This window comes from Lampris incognitus, chromosome 8 (assembly GCF_029633865.1).
Source record: "Lampris incognitus isolate fLamInc1 chromosome 8, fLamInc1.hap2, whole genome shotgun sequence".
NCBI lineage: Eukaryota > Metazoa > Chordata > Actinopteri > Lampriformes > Lampridae > Lampris > Lampris incognitus.
Window position 1 is genome coordinate 29,161,571 of NC_079218.1, and position 27,324 is coordinate 29,188,894.

The 27,324-nt window shown below is 42.2% G+C and overlaps 1 protein-coding gene across 3 annotated transcripts in view; it reads left to right on the forward strand.

Annotated features, from left to right (window-relative positions):
* Nucleotides 1–20,672: 20,672 nt before the first annotated feature.
* Nucleotides 20,673–27,324, forward strand: part of thoc2 (THO complex 2) — a 57,428-nt gene continuing 50,776 nt past the window's right edge. For all 3 annotated transcript variants that reach the window (XR_008810626.1, XM_056285377.1, XM_056285379.1), the window contains exons 1-5: nt 20,673–20,841; nt 24,066–24,121; nt 24,272–24,363; nt 26,656–26,707; nt 26,993–27,063. Coding sequence is in view for 2 of the 3 variants with exons in the window: in XM_056285377.1 (XP_056141352.1) it covers nt 20,777–20,841; nt 24,066–24,121; nt 24,272–24,363; nt 26,656–26,707; nt 26,993–27,063 (336 nt within the window). In the remaining variant the exon portion in view is untranslated. The remainder of the gene's footprint in view (nt 20,842–24,065; nt 24,122–24,271; nt 24,364–26,655; nt 26,708–26,992; nt 27,064–27,324) is intronic.

Consider the following 27,324-nt stretch of genomic DNA (forward strand, 5'->3'; position numbering starts at 1 on the left):
TAAGGCTCACAATCACCTCACACAATGAAATAGTATGGGTATATTATACATTTCCTGAATCTTTACAGTCCTGTGAGTATTCCAGTTTTTGTGTTTTGTGTCCCTGATAATCCTAGATGCCACAGGGCTAAAAGAAAGTATATAGTTTAGGCGAACATTGCAGAAAGATGTGTGTTATTGACGGGTTGAAGAGCTCAAGTGACCTCTATATTTGTGAGAAATATCCACAACAGGGCTTGAATGAAAGCTAAGAAGGTCCCCTTTAAAATGATACCAAAGACAATATTATAGAACATTGAAAAATGTCCTGACCATGAGGCTAAACCAGGATATCCACCAGCGTCTAAAATGCAATTTAGTTTAGCGGGTGGTTAACTTCATGAGCTGATAACTGTGATACAGCTGCCACTCAGGAATGGTTATCATACCAAAATATCATCTACAGACATGGATCCTTTCAAAAATTATAAGTAAGTTTTGCCACCTTGAGTGTACCGAAATATCGTCTGGCCCATGGACTACGGTGGGAAGCGTGAGACGAAGAGGAGCATTCATTCTTTGTGAGTACAAGCTGGATGTGCGGGCTCCCAAGGGGAGCGAAGAGGGCTGTTTAGGACCCCAACGTACTCGATAAAGAAACAGGCCTGCAACTGGGGGTTGACTTTCTTTTATTTTTATAACCGGCTTAGTTATAGGGTTGTTGAGCTGTATGCTAATGTGTTGGTCTGATTCATTTGTGTGTATATGAATGCAGATGCTTGTTAGCCATTTAAGCTTATTAATCTCATTCATTCTAATAATTATTGCTCATAATACATTTGTATATATAATTCTATGTACCTGTGTGAGTGTGGATTATTCATGTGTGTTTATTCCTGTGGTGTCTAGGCTATGGTAAGTGACATGTTGAGACAACCTTAAAGGGCTAGTCCACCTTTTTTCTGGAAGTAACCTAGTGACACCCAGAGAAGTGTAGACCATAGTATATAACCTTAAAGGGCTAATACACCATATTTTAGAACCTTAAAGGGCTAGTCCACCGTTTTAATATAAGTTACTCGGTGACACATTGAGGTGTCTAGACCATGTTAGATGGCCTTAAAGGGGTCATATGCCATATTTAAGCGCCTTAAAGGGGTAGTCAACCTTTTTAGTTGGAGTTACCAGATGACACTGTAAGACATTTAGAGCCTTTAGAACATACTTTAAACACATAAGAAGCGAAGTTAGCATACTTCAATAGTTTATTGGATACCGAGTGTTATGGCTCACTCACCCCGCGCCGTGGCCCGCCCACCCTGCGCCGGCAGCCAATCGGCTCGTCAGGGCCGGGCTTAGTCATCAGGGCTGGGCTTAAGTTTGGTGGCCTCCCACGTGCCCGTTGTCATTTCGTGTTGTAACCTTCCCGCAGTAGCGGCTACTCTCCTCCCACGGTCCTTTTCTCTACGAACTCATCCCAGCCCTTTGTTCATGTTTTTCCCTTGCAAAGTTTCCCCGGGTATCCTGCCTGGTTCCCGTTTGGATTACCCGCGAGTTTTTCCCCTTGGACTTTCCGTTTTTTCCTTGTCGCTCATTGCCTTCCTATGTTTAACTATTTGTACGCGTAAGGAATAAAGTACGCCAGTTTTCGGCTAACCCCATCTCTGCCTGGTGTCGTGCGCTTGGGGTCTTCCACAAACCCTAACACCGAGTTGTATAGAGAACTCGGGAGCGTTGTCCTTGACAGTTAAAAGGGATAGATAGCGCTACAAGTAGCACTGCAACTCCAGCGGAATGATTTGAGCCATGAGAAAAATACACTGTATCCCCCAGTGGGATTTCCAATCATCATTACATGAATGAGTTTCTTGTAAGAAAACTATATCTGCATTATAACGCCTACTAAAGAGAAAAACTGCCTTCCTTTTTGTGCTATGACGTAATCCCCTTACATTGATAGAACATACATTTAATGCACCAAACTTAAAATTCGTCATACTTTAAGAAAATAAACTAACAAAAGATCAGCTGATGTCTGAAAAAACAAAACAAAACTTACCGTGGTAGAAAGATAATGAAATAGGTACTTACCAACAGTAAACCCCAACTATAACTTGAAGTACCAACCCACTCAACTGTGCATTTTAAACCATTCAGTATTATTAATAGTCAATCCAACTGTGGCTTGTTTGCTGGAACACTGTGTTAAACTCAATGTTAACTTAACGGGTCACCATTTTTCCTTCAATATAAGCTTGTGCACCACGTTTTCCTTGCTTTCTGGCTGCTTCCACAAGTGGCCAGAGTTTGTTTCTTTCCATTTGGTCGGCCTGTGTCAAATCTTCCTTGAGAAGTAGTTTCCGCTCTTTCAGGATCCCACTGTCACGGGAAATCTTCCAAAGTTTGTCTTTGAAGGATCGCATTGTGAAATGCACAAGGACGGGCCGAGTTGCATTTTCACGTTTCACTCCAACTCGATGCACCGTGTTGACAACAAAGCCCATCTTGTCCTTATCTTAAGGAGCGAGCAATGTGAGAAGCTTCATGAGTTCTCCTCTGATGTTTTCTGCAGGTGTCTCTCTCATTGCGTGCAGGCGTAAATTCCATCGCCTGCTGTAACGTTCAGCCTCTTCACGTTTCTTTTGCAGTTGGGAGACTTGCCCCGAAATCTCTTTCGTATTGTATCGAATTCGGGGGACAACGCAACCACAGGAACTGCCGCGGCCGGGAAGCGAACCCGTATCGCCCGCGCCGCAGGAGACATCACTAACCGCTCGACTAAAGGGGCAGACCCGCCAGCCAGAGGCCAGCGTGCCTACTTATCCATGCACGTTACAATATGTTCTTTGTTTTCTTTTACTTGAATTTCCATCCGTTTCAGCTGCTCGCACACTGTGGTAATGGCGTCAGTGTTCTTGGCTATGTTTTGTTCAAGAGTAGTGAAGCGTTTTGTCAAATCAATCACCGCTTTTCGGATATCAGCATTTGAAATGCCCTCCGAATCCTCACCATCTTTGGAGCACTGTTTCTTCGGTTCCGGGCTCTTAGTTGGTGTAAAAGGTAACGGCGAGCACAAACCATCAAAGCCCTCGACTTCTTGTTCAAGAAGTGATGTACCGGTTTTGTTTCTAGAATCTCTTTTCGGCATGTTGATCTTGACGTTAAGCTAGCACTAGGCTAATGCAAAGCTAGGAAGTTAGCGTGTTACTTTTTCACGTTTATTTCACAAGAAATCCATGTTAGGTACTATTCCATTTACTCACAGTGTTCTTCTTTTTCAGAACGTAGGCACAGCAGTCATAATACTTGATTTATCTGTCTCTTTTTGTTGCGGTACAAATTATAGCTTCAGAGCTCACCACCCACTAACCGCATGGGTCGCCATCTTGACTCGACCCTCACTTTACTCCATGTGTAACCTCAGATGGTTCCGGCAATGTACGCATTTCCTCTTAAATTAGTTAACTTGATCACATGACCAGTGTCTTGCCTACTCAACGTGACTCGCTTATCTGAACAGTAGGTGTCATTATTACCCCAAACATTGTGAAACAAAAAGTTATATTTACAAATATGATTTACAATATGATTGTTCTGTTGCGGTAGTTTAGTGCAGTGGTTCTCAACCTTTTTGGGGTCCTGGACCCCCTGCGTATTTTTGATCTACCCTGAGGACCCCTCCACCTGATCTTGGGGGAGGGGGGTTGCAATTTGTAGAAACAGTAGAAACTGCATTTTAAATTGCATTATAGCATTTATTCACGCTTTGGGGCAAAAATAAGAGCTTTCAGTTGTAACTTAGACGAAGTTATTGTTATTGTGTGGGCCACAATGACACCCACTGCCTGTCAAAAAAACAAAGTGTTATTGGTTTATGAATGAACAGGATGGTACAGACTCAGTAAAAAATGTAAGGAAGAAATTATTGTTGTTATGACTGTGTGAGCCAAGTAACCCATACTGCCTGTCAAAAAAAAAGTTGTTAGTTTATGAATGAATCGGATGGTACAGACTCAGTAAAAATGTTACTGTTAGAGCCAAAACAACACATAAACCTACTGTCTGTCAAAAAACAGTGTTCACAACTTTACATGATGTGGATGTCAGATTACAAAAGTACTAATATGTTGTTTTAGTGAGCCTGAGTCAGATAACAGTACAGATATGACGTTTCAGTGAGCCTAAGTCAGATGTCAACGGGCCTACTCTGTTGGATTGTAAAATGACAAGAGTATTGATAATTTGATGTTTAAATGAGCCTGAGTCAGATGACAACAGGCCTACTCTGTTGGTTTGTTAAAAGAAAAAAAATGTTAAGCTTATACAAGACAAGAGACATTTAAACACAGATGTTCTGAGGATGGAAACGAGACATTTATTGAAGATAAAGGTGGAAAAAACTATAATTGATGTTAATTTTTGCAAATAAATATTTGGAATGAATCACTTTTCTCTTGGTGTGTGAGTGTGTGGGCCAGGGGGCTCAGCTTTTCTAAGAAACAAGTGGGGGAGGGAGCTCCAAGGAAAAAAGGTTGGGAACCAGTGGTCTGGAAGATGTCCAAACACTCTGAGTACCTGAAGCAAAGAAATCTCCGTTTCAAGGAGGATCTCTCAGGAGGATCGTGGAAAACGGAACCAATTGTGGCCAGTAATCCAGCAAGCCCGTCAGGAGAAGAAGATTGCCTACTTTGTCAGAGGCAGAGCCTTTGTGGATAACAAAAAGAAACACTGACTGATCAGATGCTCGCATACAGTTTCAGCTAGGGGGGTAAATTCTACTTTCTGCACATAACCAGCTTTCAGGTTACATTGAAATTTGTTTTGTTTAATAATTTCCTTTAAAGTTCTTTTCAGTTAATGCTCGAGGTTTGAGAGACATTACTAAACGAAAGGAATTATTTCTTTATGCAAAACATTTTGATGCTGACCAAGTAGACAAAAAGAAAACTCTCTCATAATTGATTTTATGAATAAGAGAGGCTTAATTGATATATGGAGAGTCCTCAATCCCAGTTCTAAAGTATTAACCTGGAAAAGCTGCAGCGCCACTTGCACCCCGTTTATACTTGGTTTTAAATTGCGTTTTTTTTTTTTGATCGGCTCACAAGTGGACAGCGCTAAATACAAGTGTAAACGACCACCAAAACATTTTGTGAACCGGTTACTCAAACCACTTGCCAAGGTGGTCTGGGACACATTTGACCACATATCTTTTGTAGTGTAAACGCTGGTGCGTCCTCGACAAGGACGTAACAGGAAAATACGTCATCAGTGCAGGATGTGGTGGTAGTTTTGGTAACAGTGAGCCATCTTTCGAAAAAATGGAGGGAGAGGAGAGTGTACGTGGTTGGAGTACAAGTGAAACGAGATGCCAAATCTCCATTGGGGCAGAAGAATCAGTCCTGTCAATCTCAACAGTTGAAATAGTCTGTACATGTATATTAGTGCTTGAAACATCTTCAAACATTATTTTCACAGCTAGTCAGCAAATCTGGCGCTTGACTGAAGCCCTTTGACCTTGTAGCGGAAATGAAGTAACAGTAATGAAATTTTTTTTATTGCATTTTTCATTCATGAACAGATCAATCTCACAAAGAGAAACAGAACATAAAAAAATAACAAGACCACAACACAGGGTCTCATACAACAATCAACAAGGCACTAAACAAATAGATTTGAGGCTTTACAAATGTCTACAGTTTTAATTGTTTTACTATTCTTCAAACCACGCAATGTGTCAAAATAATAACTAAATTGTGGCAGTGCAGGAATGAGGAGACGGAGAGATCGCGTCGAGTCAATTTTGTTTACTCGCCACACAAAACAACATCGATACAGCACAATCTCTCGTGGCAACCAGCTAACCGCTATAGGCTGCTGAAAACAAGGCTCTACTTCCTAGAAACTCTAGGCAGTGCCTACATCAGCACTCTGAACGTCTGCCTTTGGTGAATCTATCGTCAATTGTGTATCACCACACAGCCCCCCCCCCAGAATTCAACACCATGAAAAAATGCAAAACGGTAATGTAACACATCAGTACTCAGTGAAACACAAACAGCCAACAGGCGAACAGTCCCCAGTGAAACAGTCAACGTCTCAGGGGGCAGACCAGGCGGCCAAAATGGCTGTGCTGAATGGGTATAGGGGCGGGGGCAGGAGCAGGGGCAGGGGACAGAGCCGGAGCCCGGGCCGAGGCTGGGCCGGGGGCCCGAGAAAGGGGGCGTCCACGCCGCGAGGGCAGGGCCAGTTTGACCGGCCCACCCAGGTCCAAATGGGCAGGCTTGAGACGGTCCACCGAGACCCGCTCCGGCTTGCCCTCCATGTCAACCAAAAAGTTCTTAGGCCCCGCTTCCAGGACGCGGAAGGGTCACGAATGTGGGAGTGCAGGAATGAGGAGACGGAGAGATCGAGTCGAGCCAATTCCGTTTACTCACCACACAAAACAACACTGATACAGCACAATCTCTCGTGGCAACCTGCTAACCGCTAGGCTGCTGCAAACATGGCTCCGCTTTCTGTAAAACTCTTAAACTGGGCCTACGTCAGCACTCTGAATGTCTGCCTTAAAGGAGCAGCAGCCCATGGTGAATCTGTCGTCAATTGTTTATCACCACAAAATTCTATTTTAAATTGTTGTATGTGTGGATTTCTTTTGAACCACTTGCACTTGTGAATATAATATTTTCCATACAACAAAATGAGATTCAAGATAAACAGGTTTTTATAATCAATGTCATTCTTATCGTAATAAAAAATAATATCTCGTTTTTCCAATTGAGTAGTTGAACCAGTCAGTCTCTTAAAGAAGTACCCTATGTCTAACCAAAATAACTTAATACACATGCATTCATAAAATAAATGACATAGTCTCAATGTCGTTATTGCAAAAAACACACCTTCTATCAATATCCTCTCTGAATCCTGAAAGCACCCGGTTTACAGGATAAATCCGATGTATAATCATAAATGAAGCTTCTCTGATTTTGTCGGTGACACAATATTTCTTATTGAAATTCCAGACTGACTTCCAATTAATATGTTCAAATTTAGAGTTCCAGAATGATTTGGCAAGAGGGGTTGCGGACCCCTGACAAAGTCTCCTAATGTGACTATTAGTACATTTTCTGTCTGTGATGCTTATACCTTCTATCATAGGGATACAATTCAACTGTGGAGTAATATCAAACATGTCAATTCCTTGCATTAATCTTAAAATACCAGAGGGTATCGCATCAAAAACTACACTAAATTCTTCTGGGGTAACTGGAAATCCGTAATTTTTTAGAAATTCTGCATAGGTTAATAAATGTCTGCTTTCATTTAATAATTGTGTCACCAACAAAATATCTTTTTTAACCCAGCTATCAATAAATAATGTTTTATTTTTAAATTTAATATCTTTATTGTTCCAAATTGAACATTTGTGGGGAGAAAAGTTGTGCTTATACAGTGCATCCGGAAAGTATTCACACCCCTTCACTTTCTCCACATTTTGTTATGTTACAGCCTTATTCCAAAATGGATTAAATTCCTTTTTTTCTCATCAATCTACATACAATACCCCATAATGACAAAGTAAAAAAGGTTTTGTTGAAATTTTTGCAAATTTATTAAAAATAAAAAAACTGAAATATTGCATGTACATAAGTATTCACACCCTTTGCTATGACACTCAAAATTGAGCTCAGGTTCATCCTGTTTCCACTGATCATCCTCAAGATGTTTCTACATCTCGATTGGAGTCCACCTGTAGTAAATTCAATTGATCGGACATGATTTGGAAAGGCACACACCTGTCTATATAAGGTCCCACTGTTGACAGTGCATGTCAGAGCAGAAACCAAGCCATGAAATCAAAGGAATTGTCTGTGGACCTTCGAGAAAGGATTGTATCGAGACACAGATCTGGGGAAGGGTAGAAAAAAATTCTACAGCTTTGAAGGTCCCAAAGAGCACAGTGGTCTCCATCATTCGTAAATGGAAGAAGTTTGGATCCACCAGGACTCTTCCTAGAGCTGGCCGCCCAGCCAAACTGAGCAATCGGGGGAGAAGGGCCTTGGTCAGGGAGGTGACCAAGAACCTGATGGTCACTCTGACAGAGCTCCAGCGTTCCTCTGTGGAGATGGGAGAACCTTCCAGAAGGACAACCATCTCTGCAGCACTCCACCAATCAAGCCTTTATGGTAGAGTGGCCAGACGGAAGCCTCTGCTCAGTAAAAGGCACATGACAGCCCGCTTGGAGTTTGCCAGAAAGCACCTAAAGGACTCTCAGACCATGAGAAACAAGATTCTCTGGTCTGATGAAACCAAGATTGAACTCTTTGGCCTGAATGCCAAACGTCACGTCTGGAGGAAACCGGGCACCTCTCGTCACCTTGCTAATACCATCCCTACAGTGAAGCATGGTGGTGGCAGCATCATGCTGTGGGGATGTTTTTCAGCGGCAGGAACTGGGAGACTAGTCAGGATTGAGGGAAAGATGAATGGAGCAAAGTACAGAGAGATCCTTGATGAAAACCTGCTCCAGAGCGCTCAGGATCTCAGACTTGGGCGAAGGTTTACCTTTCAACACAACAACGACCCTAAGCACACAGCCAAGACAACGAAGGAGTGGCTTCGGGACAAGTCTGTGAATGTCCTTGGGTGGCCCAGCCAGAGCCCAGACTTTAACCCCATTGAACATCTCTGGAAAGACCTGAAAATAGCTGTGCAGCGACGCTCCCTATCTAACCTTACAGAGCTCGAGAGGATCTGCAGAGAAGAATGGGAGAAATACCCCAAATATAGGTGTGCCAAGCTTGTAGCTTCATACCCAAGAAGACTTGAGGTTGTAATCGCTGCCAAGGGTGCCTCAACCAAGTGCTGAGTAAAGGGTGTGAATACTTATGTACATGCAATATTTCAGTTTATTATTTTTAATAAATGTGCAAAAATTTCTACAAAACCTTTTTCGCTTTGTCTTTATGGGGTATTGTATGTAGATTGATGAGAAAAAATGAATTTAATGCATTTTGGAATAAGGCTGTAACATAACAAAATGTGGGGAAAGTGAAGGGGTGTGAATACTTTCCGGATGCACTGTATATAAGTAACCAGGACAATAATTGTACTGAAGCCTAGAGTCATACCTATATTTCCTCAGTTGATTTAGTTGAAAGAAAGATAGTTTTCCCCCTGGCCCCGCCCCACTAGGTTCCCTAAGTTTATTATTTCATGTTTGTTATTTTCTATAACTACACTGCTCAAAAAAATAAAGGGAATACATAAGCAATGCAATGTAGCTCCAAGTCAATCACACTTTTGAGATATCAACCTGTCCAGTTAGGAAGCAACACTGATTTGTGAATCAATTTCACCTGTTGGTAAATTGTCTAATTTCCACCTGGTGGAAATTAGACAATTTGCAAGACAACCCCTATAACAGGAATGGATTTGCAGGTGGTGGCCACAGACCATTTGCCTGTCCTCATCTTTTCTGGCCGATCTTTGGTTAGTTTTTCATTTTGCTAGTGCCCTCACCACTAGAGGTGGCATGAGGTGGTATCTGCAACCTACAGAAGTTGATCAGGTAGTGCAGCTCATCCAGGATGGCACATCAATGCGTGCTGTGGCAAAAAGATTTGATGTGTCTCCCAGCACAGTGTCCAGAGCATGGAGGGGGTACCAGGAGACAGGCCAGTACACCAGGAGACGTGGAGGGGGCCGCAGGAGGACAACAACCCCGCAGCAGGACCGCTATCTGGTCCTTTGTGCAAGGAGGAACAGGAGGAGCACTGCCGGAGCCCTACAAAACGACCTTCAACAGGCCACTAATGTGCAGGTTTCTGCTCAAACAGTGAGAAACAGAATGCATGAGGATGGTATGAGGGCCCGACGTCCACAATTGGGGCCTGTGCTCACAGCCCAACACCGTGCAGCCCGATTGACCTTTGCCAGAGAACATCTTGGTTGGCAGATTCGCCATTGGCGCCCTGTGCTCTTCACAGATGAGAGCAGGTTCACACTGAACACATGTGACAGACGTGAGAGAGTCTGGAGACGCTGTGGAGAACGTTCTGCTGCCTGCAACATCCTCCAGCATGACCGGTTTGGCGGTGGGTCAGTGATGGTCTGGGGAGGCATATCCTTGGAGGGCCGCACAGACCTCTACGTGCTAGCCAGAGGTACCATGACTGCCATTAGGTACCGGGATGAGATCCTCAGACCCATTGTCAGACCATATGCTGGTGCAGTGGGCCCTGGGTTCCTGCTCATGCATGACAATGCTCGTCCTCATGTGGCCAGAGTGTGTCAGCAGTTCCTGTATGTCGAGGGCATTGATGCTATGGACTGGCCTGCACGTTCCCCAGACCTGAATCCAATCGAGCACCTCTGGGACATCATGTCTCGTACCATCCGCCAACGTGATGTCGCACCACAGACTGTCCAGGAGTTGACTGATGCCCTGATCCAGGTCTGGGAGGAGATCCCTCAGGAGACCATCCGTCGTCTCATCAGGAGCATGCCCAGACGTTGTAGGGAGTGCATACAGGCACGTGGAGGCCACACACACTACTGAGCCTCATTTTGAATTGTCTTGAAGAATTTCCACAGAAGTTGGATCAGCCTATGTTCTCATTTTCCACTTTGATTTTGAGTATGATTCTGAATCCAGACCTTAATGGGCTAATGATTTTGATTTCCATTGATCATTCTTAGGTTATTTTGCTCTAAACACATTCCTCTGTCTAATAGATAAAGATTTTCAGCTGAAATATTTCATTCATCGAGGTCTATATTGTGTTTTTAGGTGTTCCCTTTATTTTTTTGAGCAGTGTAGTTTGTTATATTCCTGTATGTCACGAGCGTAGTCTTTCGTTAATGTAACGTGTATGTTTTTGATTGGACGAGAGTACCACGTGCCTCTGTGTGTGGGTGTGTGTGTGACGCCTGACTAGACGGGTTTTTGTGTGTCAGCCTGTCTGCCGAACGTGAGAGAGAAAAGACACTGCGTTTTCACTCAGACCAGAAAAGGATCCGTGTCCAGTAGCAGCTAGGCTGTTACTAGAGTAGCTGAAACCCAGTTCGAGATTAGTTCGTCCTGTGAACTTCATTCGGTCGGACGTTCTATAACCAAGTCGAAGCGTGAAGAGGAGATTCGGGACTGTTCACCGCTAGCCTTGTGTGCTAGCCTGGTTAGCTGTTCAGAGTGGGTTGCTAGCTTAGCTAGTTAGCGCTGGCTAGCCTCCCACTGTCTGCGTGATTTACGACCACACGGACTCCAGTCACAACAGCTTCCACCTCATTGGACAGTCCGTCTTCCCCCTTCCACCCTCCCTCAGCCAGTGGACCTTTTAACCCCCTTCCCCCCGTTTGGACCGGGACCCTAGGACATGCTCACCAACATCGTCTGGCCATCCTTCCCCACCATCAGAGCTCCACCTACCCGCGGCACCCTGGTACCATTATAAATTAGGACCTTCATGATCTAAATTCTAAATGGCTCATATTATATTTTTGTTTTATTATTATACATTACACCTGATTATTATACTGTATATATATATATATTGTGCATTTATTGTGCTTTATATTAAAGTGGTATTATTGTCTACCTCCGGTGCCCTCCCTTTTAGTTTAGTTAGCTACACGAGTATCCACCGGTACATTCCTTTATGTCCATAGTGGGACGCCGGCGGCAGCGGTCAGCGACAGGGAAATACAGTAAAGTTAGTGAGTTTCAGTAATTGTAGTTTTGGGTTTACTGAGCTATCGTAGGTTTGTAGCCCCCGCTACAATAATCCTTGCTTATGGTAATTAGATAGTTTCACAGGGAGCTTATTTATATCAAAATTGCATTGCAGGAGAAATTCGACACCACCTAGCTTTTCAAAAATTAGTTCTGGAATACTAAACCATAATTTATCTTTTCCATGTGTAGTGTATGGAGATACACACGAAAGCAAATGTTTTTATTTGCAGTAATATGTGTTTTATGTTTGACCTCTGACCCTCGATGTCTGTTGGTTGTGTATGTTGTATAAATGTACGCGCGCCCCTCTGGAGCTGCGCGCCCTTGGAAGAAGACAGAGCAAGAGGGTCACCCATGTGTTTTTGTGTCTGCTTAACGCAGTCATTTTGTAATGTTACTACGGAAGACCAAGATACACCTTGATCGTTGTATAATTCAGTTATCCTGTAGATACACGACACGTTTTGGTGACGAGGATGGGATATTCCTCTTTATTTTTATGTGCAATGAGTTGCTCCCGTCTTGACCGGTAATTTTTGAACGACGCTAGCAGCTTAGCAGCTAACGTACGCGACGGCACTGTATAGTATAGATATAGGACTGCAGTTCGACGAAACGGCAGAAACCTTCACGACAATTATGAAGAAAGGCTTATGCAATTCTTGTCTGCTAACAAAATTGAGCAAGATAGGAGAAGAGCCGTATTTTTGTCCGTGGTTGGACCGAAGAATTTTTCCTTGCTAAAGGACTTGATATCACTGAAAAAGTTCAGTAAAGTTGCTTTTGCAACCTTGTGACAGACGTTGCGGGGTTTGTACACGCAAAAGAAGAAAGTATTGGCAGAAAGATTTGCTTTTAGAAGCCGTCGACAACAGTCTGGAGAGACTTTTGCTGATTACATTGCTAGCTTGAAAGGATTAGCTTCTACATGTATTTTGGCGCGAGCCTCGAGGAGCAGCTCCGAAATCAGCTCGCGTGTGGGACATCTAACAAAGAGCTGCGTCGAAAGTTACTGAATGCCGCCATTGGCGAGGGATTAACATGGCAAAAGATGGCGGAATTAACAAACAATTTCGAATGCACGAATTCTGGATTAGGAAGCATGCAGAAGGGACAGTCATCTGTGCATATGCGAGTGGATCATGTTGGAGTGCGGAGACACCCGAGAGCTCAGGACTGCGCGGAACCAGAGGGAGGTCAGCGACAGCCACCAGGACAGCTACAGCTGCCTCAGGAAAGGACACGGACCGGGGAGCTGCCGCTTCAAAGACTTCCGGTGTCGCGGATGTGGAAAGAACGGACATCTGGAGCGAGCCTGTCGGAACAAGCACACCGACGCCGGTAGGGACCAAGGGATGCGGTCTGCTGGACATTCGTCTGCCCGCCCGCCTCGGACCAAAGGCGGCCCGGAGGTGAACTTTGTGGACCAGGCAGACGCAACTCGCAAACCGGACTCAGGGACAGATTCTGAACAGCGAACTGATATGAGACTGTATTCAGTAAAGACTGAGTGTGAGTATGTGAAACCTTACAAGGTGATGGTAAAATGCAATGGTGTTAGGATGTACATGGGGGTAGATACCGGGGCAGCAATGTCAAGTTATCTCAGAGAGCCTGTACAAATCGAAATTGAAAGGGTCGAGATTGCATTCTTGTGACATTACATTGAGAACATACACAGACCAACCGTTAGCTTTGTTGGGTAAAATCCTAGTGAATGTGCAATGTGGGAAGCAGCATTTACAGCTTTCCTTGCTAGTGGCCCGTGGTAAAGCACCGGCGCTGATGGGGCGTGATTGGATTCGAGTGCTCAATTTAGATTGGTCAAAAGTGAATCGCGTTGCCGCATCTGACCCAGTGGAGCAAGTGTGCTCAGAGCACAGAGCAGTTTTCAGCGCAGAGCTAGGCCGTGCAAAAGGCATCACTGCATCCTTGCGTGTATCACCGGATGCTATACCAAAATTTTGCAAAGCGAGGCCAGTGCCTTATGCACTGCGTGAAGCCGTGGATAAAAAGTTAATCGAGCTCGAACAACAGGGAATTATCTCACATGTGCAGCGTAGTGTGCATTCCGAAAAAAGATGGACCAGTGCACATTTGCGGAGTTTATAAGGTGACGATAAATCAGTGGCTTGATGTAGATCAGTACCCACTTCCAAAACCGCAGGATTTATTCTCCACTTTAGCAGATCGAAAGCATTTCACTAAACTTGACTTGACGCAGGCCTACACGCAGCTCGCCATGGATGAGAAAAGTAAGCCGTTTCTCACCATCAATACACACAGAGGTCTCTATGTATGCAACCGCTTGCCATATGGAGTCGCTAGCGCCCCCACTATTTTCCAGCGCACTATGGATGAAGTATTACAAGGGCTTGATGGCATGGTATGCTACTTAGACGATATTTTGATAACAGGAACAGATACCACCGCACATCTGCGCAATCTTAAACAAGTGTTACAGAGACTGGAAGAACATGGGCTTAGGCTTAACAAAGAGAAATGTGCATTCTTTCAGAACAGTGTGGCCTACTTCGGGCATGTAATTGATGCCGAGGGTGTTGTATCATTGAGCATAGGCCACTATCGGTACAGGTGTGCGCCCAATTAAAGAGAAAACTGAGGCTATTGACAAAGCTCCTGTGCCAAAAAATGTGACAGAATTGAGGTCGTACTTAGCCATGCTCAATTACTATGGCAAATTTATACCAAACCTGTCCAGCGAGATTAAGCCTATGACTGAGCTCCTACATAAAGATAAAGAGTGGGATTGGACAAGAAAATGTCAAGAGGCGTTGGAGCGTACTAAAGCACAGCTTGTAGCTGCGCCAGTGCTTACACATTATGATTAGGGCCCTACCAAATTCACGGCCGTGAAAATCGCGTCACGGACCGTGAAATCAGCCTCTTCCCGTGTAATTGACCATTTGCCGTGAAATGCAGAATTTAACTGCGCAACTAGTTTGAGAAAATACTGTGCTGACATGATTGACATTTTGAATGCGCGAATAAAAGCATTCACGTGTCTAAGACATTGATTGGTTAAATGAGCATCCGAGGTGGTCGCAATGATCATTTTTGTTACTAGCATAGTTTGAGTTAGCTGTCAGCATGTTAGCTTAGGCCCCAACGTACTGAAGATGTTGAAATCTAAAACCTCAAAAAACACGACTGCAGACGACAGAGTAATTGAGTTTGGAAAACATATTTTACACGCTGATGGCGGAAAATTATTTTGTACGAGTTGTAATATCTCCTTAGATCACAGTCGACGAGCAACGATTCAGCGTCACTTGGAAAGTGAAACTCATCTTAACAAAAAGAGGGCTGCCGAAAAAGAACCACAAGGTGAAACCAACGAGAAGCAAAAAACAATTTCATCGATGTTTAAGAAAACAACCATGAGCACTGAGTCTTGACATTTGGCGACCATGGAGCTTGTTGAGGCATTTGCTAGTGCTAACATACCGCTGGACAAACTTGATCACCCGAAACTGAGGGACTACCTTCAACGTAATGTGAGAAATGCGGGCGGTTTACCCAGTGCAAATAAGCTCCGACAAGACTACCTTCCTAAGCTGTTTGACGCACAATTTGAAGAGGTAAAATCTATCATAAATTCATGTGAATCGTTTTCAATTATTTTGGATGAGTCCACCGACGAGCAGGACAATTATGTTTTGCATGTTATTTTCGATTTCATGTCGGACAAGGCCGAAGATGTTGAGACCGGAACTCTTAACAGCAGTGCTGGCCGACTGTGCTTACTTGGATGCTGTAAACTATACCACTGTTTCACAAGCCATAATTAAAACCCTCACAAGATATGGTGCAGACTTTAACAAAGTATCTGCTTTCATTAGTGACAATGCAACCTACATGACGAAGTCATACAAATCTGTACTCCAGGGTCTCGTGCCAAATTCGGTGCATATCACTTGCAATGCCCACATTATTTCTCTGGTGAGTGAGTTGTGGAGAGCTGAGTTTCCTAGAAAAGTGTTTAAGCATTGTCCCAGTCACAAACTACACTATCGGGAAAGCATTGCAGAGAAGACAGGGGAAACGGTGGGGAAAATTGCCCTTCCACCTGAACCAGTGATTACGAGATGGAACTCGTGGTTTCGGGCTGTACAGTATCACGCAGCTCATCTGGAGCTTTACGCAGATTTTGTGGAACAGGAGCTCGTACTGACACCCCGAACACAGGCATTGACCGAACTGTTAAATCTTTTACACGATCCTCACCTGAATGAGGAGGTCAAATTAATTTCCAAAAATGCCACTAAGCTAATGGACTTGATCACTTGGATGGAATCTCGACATGTATTAATTCACAAGGCGTACAACAGGGTCATGGATTTGCTCTTTTGGGCAGAAGCACAGGCGAATGAAATTCACTCCGAGCGTGCAGATTTAAATGCCAGTGCTCATCACTTGTTTTCTGGTATGATACAAAAGATCAGGCAGTATTACTGCTATGGAGACGAGTCAAACGAGAACATTACGCAAAGTAGATTTAAACAACCAGCGGCCGAATTCCTGAAAGCAGTGCACATTTTTGACCCTGCACAAATACTTATTTTGACAGTGGATTTAAACTCACTCAGCACGGACATTCCTGGATTTGACAAAAACTGTAGGCTGGAATTGCCGAACTACAAACACATCGCACAAGAGGTGGACACAACTTTACCAGTGCTAGCTTTTTGGAAATCCTCCGAATCTAGGCTACCACATCTTGCTAAAGTAGCGTGGCGCTGTCTGTCAATCCCGACGAACTCTGTGGACGCGGAGAGGGCCGTGTCAAAACATGGACAAGTATTTTCATTGCAGACACAGAGCATGAAGCCAAGCATCGTCGCAGGATGCTCAATGCTTACATTCAACCACTAGTACGGTTATGCTGTGTACAGTAGGCTGGGCTATTAAGGCCCTGTGTGAATAAAAAGTGTAATTTAATCATTGCCGTGAAATGTCGCATTTTTCTTATAGAATCCGGGAAATCTGTGATTTTCGAGAAACTAGGTCCGTGAAATTGAGCGAAATGTACCGTGAATTTGGTAGGGCCCTAATTATGATCCTAAACTGCCTGTAATTTTGGCATGTGATAGTTTGCCTTACGGCATAGGTGCCGTGATTTCACATCAGTTTCCAGACAATAGTGAGAAACCTATAGCCTACGTGTCTAGGACACTCACTAAAACAGAAGTCAACTATTCTCAGATAGAGAAAGAAGCACTTAGTATCATCTTTGGGGTGACCAAATTTAATGACTATCTGTATGGACAAAAGTTTACTCTGCTTACAGACCACAAACCACTCCTAAAGATACTAGGGCCCAAGACTGAGGTGCCTATATTGGCAGCAGCTAGGCTGCAGAGGTGGTCATTAATTTTAGCAGCATACCAGTATGACATACATTACAAGCCATCCTTACAACATGCAAATGTGGATGCATTATCACATTTACCACTACAGACTCAAGAGGCAGACTCAGATTATAGTTCTGTGTTTAGGGTGTCATTCTGGGATAAAGTGCCAGTGTCCTCACAAGAGATTGCAAAACAGACAGACTGATGCAGTACTACAGAGAGTGAAGCACTTCACATTGAGTGGTTGGCCAAAGCATTTGAATGAAGATGAGTTAAGACCATACTTCATAAGAAACACTGAACAGACTGTTGAATCTGACTGTGTGATGTGGGGTTTCCGGGTAATCATACCAGAGGTGTTAAGACCACAGATGTTACGTGAATTGCATGAAAATCACCAGGGAATGGTAAAGATGAAGGCATTGGCCCGTAGTCACTTCTGGTGGCCAAACCTTGATTCTGACATAGAGTCACTGGTAAACAGTTGCCAGACATGCCAGTTAAACAGACACCAACCTGCCACAGCTCCTGTTCACAATTGGAGCTGGCCTAAACATCCTTGGCAGAGGATACACATAGATTATGCTCAGAAGGGAAAGTTCAACTTCCTAGTGGTCACTGATAGCTATTCACGTTGGCCAGAAGTAGCTTTGATGAGTAGCACTACATCTGAAAAGACCATAGAAGTTTTGAGGGGATACTTTGCCACTTGGGGTCTTCCAGACGAACTTGTGTCTGATAATGGACCACAATTTGTATCTGCTGAGTTTCAGACATTCTTGAAAAATAATGGGGTGAAACACTTTAAAAGTTCTCCTTACCAGCCAGCTCCTAATCGGGCTGCAGAGCGTTTGGTGCAGAACCTGAAAACAGCTCGTGAAAAGGGAAAGAGTAGCAATATGACGTTGCAGCACTGCATACACAATTTGTGCATTGTAAAGGCACTTGGCCCTGTCACATATCTTGTGAAAGTGTATGGAAAGGTGTACAAGAGACATGTCAATCAAATGATCAATACTGAGATTGGGAACTGTAATGTGTTAGATGAATCGGATGATGATCTGAGGGTTGTTCCAAATGTATCACATGCATGTGTAGCAATGCCTGTAAACGTTTCAGAATCCACTGAGAGGGTTGTGCAGCAAGGATCCAGTGATACTGCTCCCTCCTCAGTTGCAGAGGGTGTCCAGAGGCCGCAGCGGCATGTGAAGTCGCCTGATAGATTAAATCTGTGAGAACCCAGTTGTTGTTATAACAATGTAATGTTGAAAAGATGTAAAAAAAAAGAAAAGAAATGTTGTTGTACTGTAAATGTACTGGGGTTCAGATTTCAGGGGAGGAGTGTAGTGTATGGAGATACACACGAAAGCAAATGTTTTTACTTGTAGTAATATGTCTTTTATGTTTGACCTCTGACCCTCGATGTCTATTGGTTGTGTATGTTGTATAAATGTATGTGCACCACTCTGATGCACGCCCTTGGAAGAAGACAGAGCAAGAGAGTCACTCATGTGTTTTTGTGCCTGCTTAACGCAGTCGTTTTGTAATGTTACTATGGTCTAGCTAGCAAATAAAAGAGGAAGACCAAGATACACCTTGATCGGTGTATAATTCAGTTATCCTGTAGATACACGACACCTTGGATATAATTTTTTAGCCACTTGACCTTGAATGTAGTATTGGAAGTACCAAAATCTAAGACATTAAGTCCCCCTTCACAATATGGGTTACATATCACTTGCTTTTTTGAATAATGGGGTCTATTCCTCCAAACAAACTTAAAGATCATAGTATCAATTTGTTTGATTAATTTTGCGGGATATCCATGACCATCGCAGTATATACCAATCTTGATAACCCTTCACTTTTAGTTAATAATACACGTCCTTCTAATGAAAGATCTCTTAATAACCATATATCAAATTTCTTTTTAATCTTTTCAATCAATGGCTTAAAATTCAGTTCCACCCTTTCATTTTGATTTTTGCATATTTTAACACCCAAGTATGATATGACATCTTTCATGGGAATACCACATATTTCAAACAAATCCTTCGGCCTGTCCTTTAGAGCAAAAAGATCATATTTTTTAATATTTAATGTTAGACCTGATACCAAGGAGAATGCACCAAGACAATCAATAGCTTTTTTAACTTCTTTTCATCCTGTAAAAAAATTGTTGTATCATCTGCTAATTGATAGCATTTTAATTATTTTCCAGATATTTGGATACCTTTGAAATGGTTTTTGTTGATGTGAAGAGCCATTGTTTGCATGACAAACAGAAATAAGAAGGGAGCAGCCGGGTCCCCTTCTTTAATCCCTCTGCCAATATTAAATCTAGAAGTGGTACCAAATGGTAATTTAACTGAGCTATTACATCTTTCGTATAATGTCTGAACTGCACGTTTGAAATAACTACCGAAGCAAAAGAAATCTAAAGTATTGAGTAAGAAACTGCTCTACGGTGTCAAATGCCTTATAGTAATCAACAAACAAAATATAGCTATTGTCATCAATGTACTCGTTGTAATCAATCAAATCTAAAATTTGACTGATTACAACTAAAATTTGATTGATTACAGTCATGAAATTCGATTGGTTGCATCTTAAATTTGATTGATTACAGTATTGAAATCGTCGGAGTAACGAAATCTGATCACAAGTGGTCAGCAGGACTCATTTGGAGACGCAATTTAGACATAGGTTTAAACGACGATGTGTCTATCGCTGTCCACTTGTGATCCGATCGCCCAAAACGCATTTTAAAACCAAGTGTAAACGGGGGAGACAACCCGTATTCACTTGAGAGAAAAACCAGTGGAATACTTTCAGGCCCTTCTCAACTCTCTCGAAGGCCAACAGACTGATGAGACATTGAATCAGCTCAAGTTGGTGAGCTAGCTTTGAAAGCCTCTTATCAAATTGCTCTTCGGATCGCTCAGAACAAAAAGCCGTACACAATTGCAGAGGATTTAATATTGCCTGCAGCCAGGGATATGTGCAAAACAATATTTGGGGATGATGAGTGCGTTAATAAACTGAAAAGCATTCCGTTGTCGAACACAACCATTGCTCGCCGTATTGATGACATGTCATCTGCTGTGAGGGTGCAACTAGCAGAGAAACTGAGGTTGACATAGGCTTTTGCATTGCAATTGGATTAATCCACTGACGTGTCAGAAAGAATTACAAAAAAAACATGTTATAAATATATGAATCTGTCAATAATTATTATTTTAATGGCTTAGCGTTGTATACACCAGTTCAAAGTACTTTTATACATGGCACTGTAGGCCGCCCTACATATTATTGTTGGCACAGTTTAATAAGCAACACAATTTTATACGATATGTAATAGGGGTCCCTCCGCCGTGTCTATCAGCCAAGCGATCCTTGGCCTGAGAAACGTTGAAGACCTCTGACTTAGCGTATGCGCATCCCCTCAGATCAAAATGGCATCCGAAGCCATACGCTGACATTTACCATATGGGTCAGATATCCCGGTATTCACCATTAGGGACGCTGATAAAAAAAACGAGTACACCAAGAAGCCCTTTAACAACAAAGGCTTAGTGAGGTGCACCCCTCCGCCTCCAGTTTAAGCTAGTTTTGCTAGCTTGCTAGCACACGGTGACCCTGCGTATGCTATATGAACTAGACATCCGGGCGTGTGTCTATGTGAAAGATGGCGACGCTTATTCTCCCTGGTGAATGGATCAAGAACTGGGAAAAATCAGGAAAACATGAATTGTGAGTACGCCTAACCGGCACTGAACAAATAAAAAAAGTACTACGTTGGCAATTTAGTTAAAAAAGAGTGTTGCTGATCGATGCAGTCGGTTCTGTCTTCCTCCTCACCATTACGAACCGACGGGAGACTGGGCTAGCGTCAGAGAGCTAGTCTGAAAAACCTCCAGCTAAACTGGCCCGCTGTGTTGCTAATAATGCACTTATATAATTCCCGTGGACATGTAGTTGTCCCTGTAGTTAGAGGTCTGTTTAGGCATACACCCAAGTGCCTTGCTGTCACGCAGCCTGCTCTCTACCGTTTGATGAATACTAGCGGCTCTATAGCCAGCTAATATTGCACAAGTCCTTTCTCCGAGCACGTCAGCAAGCTAATGTTCATTTGTAAACACGTTGGCTGATTGAGCTAGCTTAAGTTGGCTAGTAGTGCACCCAGTCAACAGATTTTCGCTGCTAATTCGCATCTTCAAATCATTATATCGTAACATTAAGATTAGTAGTTGTCCGCACAAAGGTAGAAGACTTTGCTACCGAGTAAACCTTCTAGTTAAGATGTTTTTGTTGGGGGATGGTTAACTATAGGTAAACATTGGTAATGGAGGGAAACTACTAGCTAACATAAACGTCTTGATGCATATGATGGTGGCATTATCGCCTGCCTCACTGACCTTTTGTGTGTGGCACAGTAGTTCAGCGATTTGGGATAACAGTTGACACGGTATAGTCATTAAAAAACAAGTTCTTGTGAAACACATATTTTCCACAAGGAAAGACGGATAACGTAATCTTAACGTTATTGCCAAGTACTGTATTGGTAACGTTAACTCGCTAGCTGCTTTAACGTTAGCTAGCTAGTTGTTCGAACACTGTAAATATGTTTGCCTGTCGATACGGCTACACATTTTAGGACAATTCGTATGTACATAGGTACCCAGTATGGACTGATATTTGGTAAAAAAAAAATACTGTTTATACCCTCCACCGTGATCTTATCAGAGGTACGTGTTAGCGCTAGCACACGTAGCTAGCTAGGATTTGATCACACGAAGTAACGTTATGCTAGTGTTTAATTGGAAGACGAACGTGGATTTGATGGAAGAGAGGGAAAGTGCTAAGGTGTTTGTTAGAATATTTGTGCTGCAAGGCCGTTACTCACTCTCTTAATCACAACTATTTTAAAGGCTCTTGTAACCACAACTTCTTGTTATTCACAGTAGGCCGTACATTTTAGGTAAGGCCTACTTCCACTAAGAAGCCCCTTTCTGATTATACATAGACTTGGGAAACAATATGGTCACAACGGGTCTTTGCCATTAAACTGTCAAATATTGTTACGGTCAATTGAGAAACCCTCATAGGCTATACATCATTACCATAAGCTGTAACCAATCCACTTTCTGCCCTGTGTGACAGGGTCAAATCATAGTCTCAGAAGAGCTTCTCTGTAAATTAATCTGTGGTCTGACCTCCCTATGGAGGGAGGGAGAAAATACATTTATTGCTAAAATAAAAGGATCACATTTCGATGATGATATTGAGTATTACAAATATGTTATTGCTGCTTTTCAGTTCAAAATACTTGTTTGTATTCTAGCCCATTTGCTATGGTTTACACTGGTTTTGTTCTAAACAATCAGACAACTGAAGAGGTTATTTAGATGAGTGATGAAACGTTTCTCTCTCAATAAACATTGGTTTCAGATGAATGTGATTCAACTCTGTGATTTTCCTCCCTGGATTATTGAACATGCATGAAGAAAACTGTATGAAGTTGATTAATTCTGTTGCCTTCGTGTTCATGGAAAAGTTAGTGGGCTGCTGATTTCTAAGCATGAAAATCAGCTGTGATGATTATATTGTTGGGGCTCCTTCTGGCTTTGGTCATTGGTAAGAAACTAGGTTTTTACTTTGGTTTTCTGAAATAAAGTGTTTCCAGGACAGTACAATGTGGGAGGAATACACGATGTAACTCAATCTCTGTATGTTGCCCAGCATCAAAGTCGAGACCCTAACAACAGTACCTGTGTAATATCAGGTTAATTTTCATTAACATTTTTGTCTCATGTTATCCAGTTGTGATTATTTTTCATGTCTTGCTTGTAGGTATATATTCAGTACAATCACAATTCTAAGATACTGATTTGATATGTTTTTGTTTTATTTTGTTTTTTTTGGATTCCGCCCCCAATTGTATCCGGCCAATTACCCCACTCTTCTGAGCCGTCCCGGTTGCTGCTCCACCCCCTCTGCCTATCCGGGGAGAGCTGCAGACTACCACATGTCTCTTCTGATACATGTGGAGTCACCAGCCGCTTCTTTTCACCTGACAGTGAGGAGTTTTGCCTGGGAGTTGTAGCGCGTGGGAGGCTCACACTGTTCCGCCCAGTACCCCCTCCCCCCCGAACAGGCGCCCTGACCGACCAGAGGAGGCACTAGTGCAGCGACCAGGACACATACCCATATCCAGCTTCCCACCCACAGACACAGCCAATTGTGTCTGTAGGGATGCCCGACCAAGCTGGAGGTAACACGGGGATTCGAACCGGCAATCCCTGTGTTGGTAGGCAATGGAATAGTCCGCCACGCTACCCGGACGCACTGATTCGATATGTATTGCTGTCGTTCAAGAATTGCGCCTCAATATTATGAATGATTTGCAATTTTAACTTCTTCTAACCCTGCTGGGTCCTGGAAAATCATTGAATCATTTTCAAAGCTAATGATTTATAACTAATAGGTAATCAGATGTGTCTGCTGTTAATTTTTTTCTTCTTCTTCTTGCTTTAAAGTCTAGTTGCAGCAAACAAAATGTAAAATCAAAATGATTTATTTATTTTATTTTTTTTTAGCTAAAATGCAGGTTAAATGTTGATTCTGGAGTCAGTGTGGTGATTTGAAAATTTACCAACCAAAGAATTTTGAATTGACTTTTCCTCCCAACCCTGCCCCCTCCCAACTATTGTCAAGGTACAATGCATCATGCACATCTTCTGGCGTAAAATGTTAATTTATACACCTCTGGGCAGATCAAAACATGATTAGAGTTGGCAGGAAGAAGGAACGGTGATCGCAACCATGTCTTTCAAAGATGGTCATTTATTTTCTGAGACATAAAGACCTATCTGAGAAAGCATCAGTGCTGCCAAGTTGTTTTGATTGTTTAATAATTTTGCCATGAAAGTGTTAAAAAAATGCTCACCAACCATATTTTTGTCTTTAATCCATAGTGTACAGCTGTGCAAGGAACTTACAGAAAAAACAAATCACGGCAGTGAGATTAGAGGTAAGATTAAAATGCCATCAATTCTTTTGATAAACCATGACTGTGTGTGGCTGTGTATTGGCAAGAATTTGGCAAACAGATTTAATATAAGGACCTGATTTTACTAAAAGAGCGTGTTCATGTTTTGGTAATTTTTTTTTTCTTGTCCAGATGTACAAGCTGCTTTGTACGAGCTCTGTTGGCAAGTTGTGCAGGGTAACTTGAAGTTGGATCTTGCTGCTACTGCCCTTGGAGATATGATGGTACAAGTGATAAACAATGTTTTTTTTTGTGTGCTTTTTTTCACGCGTTTTTAAAAGTCGGAATGAGATTCAGTGCATTTGCTATTTCAGGAATGTATTTTTAAAACTGATGGCAGAAGTGTTTTAACTACTATTCTCTCATCCTGGTCAAAACAAACTAAAACTTGAAGCAACATTCTGTTTTGTGCTATTTTTATTTTATTTTATTCTATTTATGTATTTATTTCGCTTGATTCCAACATGCTCTAAGCATGGTTTTACAAAAAACCCTCTGTACAGTGCCTTTCAAAAGTATTCAACCCCCTTGACAGTCATCACTAATTTCTGGATTATAATAGATGCTCACACATCTGTTCATGAGCAGTATTATTTTTGTGAACCCATAAGCTCTAACAGCATGTTCCCAAAGCCAAAATGAGCTATGTTTCGCTGACTTTTTATTAATAAATTAAAAACTAAAATATAGTGCTTGCATAAGTATTCAACCGCTCGTGCTCTGAAAGCTCCAGGTTTGCACAAATGACAAATTATTCCTAAAACAAACTCGGGTTAACACAATTGGACATTATTGGTGTACACCTGTAAGATATTAAAGTAATGGTATCGTTTATGGGTATAAAAAGCAGTCTGTGTAAAGTTCATTAGCCAGGCATGAACTCCATCAGAAAATGAAGACAAAGAAGCATAATACTGAAGTAAGAGACAGTGAATAAAATGCAGAAGGCAGGAAAGGGATACAAAACAATATCCTGGTGTTTGGATGTCTCACAGAACACTGTTGGATCCATTGTCAGAAAGTAGAAGCTGTATCACACCACCCAGACGCTTTGTAGGACAGGCTGTCCCTCAAAGCGAAGTGTCCGAGCAAGACTTGGGCTGGTGAGAAAAGCCACATATGATCCTGCAATCACTTTGAAGGAGCTCTAGAGGTCAGTGGCTGAAACTGGAGTAAATGTGCATGAGTCAACCATATCATGGCTCTCCATAAATCTGGCCTGTATGGGAGGGTAGCAAGAAAGAAGCCATTGCTCAAAACTATGCATGTGAAAGCATGCTTGGACTTTGCTACCAAGCATGAGAGAGACCCAGTTAGGATGTGGGTAAAGGTTTTGTGGTCAGATGAGATGATAATTGAGCCTTTTGGCCAAAACTCCCAAGTGTTGTGAGTGGTGCAAACCTAACACTGCTCATGCCCTAAAAAACACACTCCCTACAGTGAAGCATGGCGGCGGCAGCATAATGCTATGGGTTGCTTTTCATCTGCAGGCACTGGGAACCTTGTTCAAATTGAGGGAAGAATGAATGGTGCTAAATACAGGGAAATATTGCAAGAAAACCTGTTACAGTCTGCCATAAAACTGAAGTTTGGGAGAAGGTTCACCTTCCAGCAGGACAATGATCCTAAGCACAAGGCTAGAGCAACAATGGCATGGCTCAGCAACAAATAGGTGAACGTTTTGGAGTAGCCAAGTCAAAGTCCGGACCTCAACCCCATTGAAAATCTGTGGCACAGACTGAAAATCACAGTCCAGAGGCACCATCCTACCAACCTGCAAGACCTGTACAAATTCTGCCAAGAAGAATGGGCAAAAACTACTCGAGGAATGTGCACAGCTTATACATACATACCCCAAGAGAATCATGGCTGTTATTGCAGCAAAAGGGTACTCTACGAAGTATTGATATGTAGAGGTTGAATACTTATGCAAGCACTATATTTTAGTTTTTAATTTATTTACAAAAAGTCAGCAAAACATAAGTTATTTTGGCTTTGGGAACATGCTGTTAGAGCTTATGGATTCACAAAAATAATATTCTTCAGGAACAGATGTGTGAATATCTTTTATAATCCAGAAATTAGTGATGACTGTTAAGTGGGTTGAATACATTTGCAAGGCCCTATAGTTTATTACACAGCCGTTTTTATCTTTACCAGATTTGTACTTTGAAATAGCAGTTTTTGAAATTAATACTGATAGATGTGTAGATTGACTTGTACCGTTTCCAGATTTGTACTTTGAAATAGCAGTTTTTAAAATTAATACTGATAGATGTGTAGATTGACTTGTACATTGGTGTGTCCTGTGGACTTAACTGGGAAAGATATGTCATATTAAACGTGGTATAATGGGTTTAGTGTCAGCGTTTAATCATTTGTCACAAGCGGTCACCCCACCCCTCTCACATCTCTTTGCAAACAATCTTCCACACACCAATCACCATGTGAAACTGAACAATTTAACAATCACAATTGCCTGTCCCTTAACTATTCCGTTATGTTTTTTATTTCAGGAACTCAGAGATGACATGCCATCCATTTTAGCAGATGTTTTCAGTATATTAGGTAAGTATGGCTTTGGGTTTTACCAAACGTCTGGTGCAGGGAGTAATTCAGTTGCGTATCCTGATTAACCCCCTGTTGCGGTTAGGTAAAACAAATTATGCTATAGTAACACTTCAATGAGTTGCTATGTAATTAAACATCTTTAAGGTTTTGTGCACTTTCAAAGTTAGTATTACAGCATTTTTAATGGTCATTTTTGCAAAACTCGTATGTATTGTATGTTTTGAAACTGCACATGTTGGCAAATTGCCATATACACCCCTTGTATTTTTTTTCTTTAAACAGATATAGAGACCAGTTCACTGGAAGAAAAAAACAAACGTGACCATTACACACAGTTGGTGGGAGCATGTTTGGTGAGGAGAGTTTTGCTGAACAGTACATTGTTCATTATTAACAGATACTAAAAAAAAAAGAAATTATTGGCTTTGCTGGTAGTATTATGCATTCGAAATGTTAACTTTTCAGGTTCAGGTGCCCTTGCTCAGTTGGAAGCTTGTTGCAGTGCATGAAGATATATACTATAAAGTAGAATGGCACGACAAGGTGTTTATAGAGAGTGAAAAGTTACTGTATCATTGTTGAGACAAAAAGATGGGCTCTGAAAAAGTCATAGT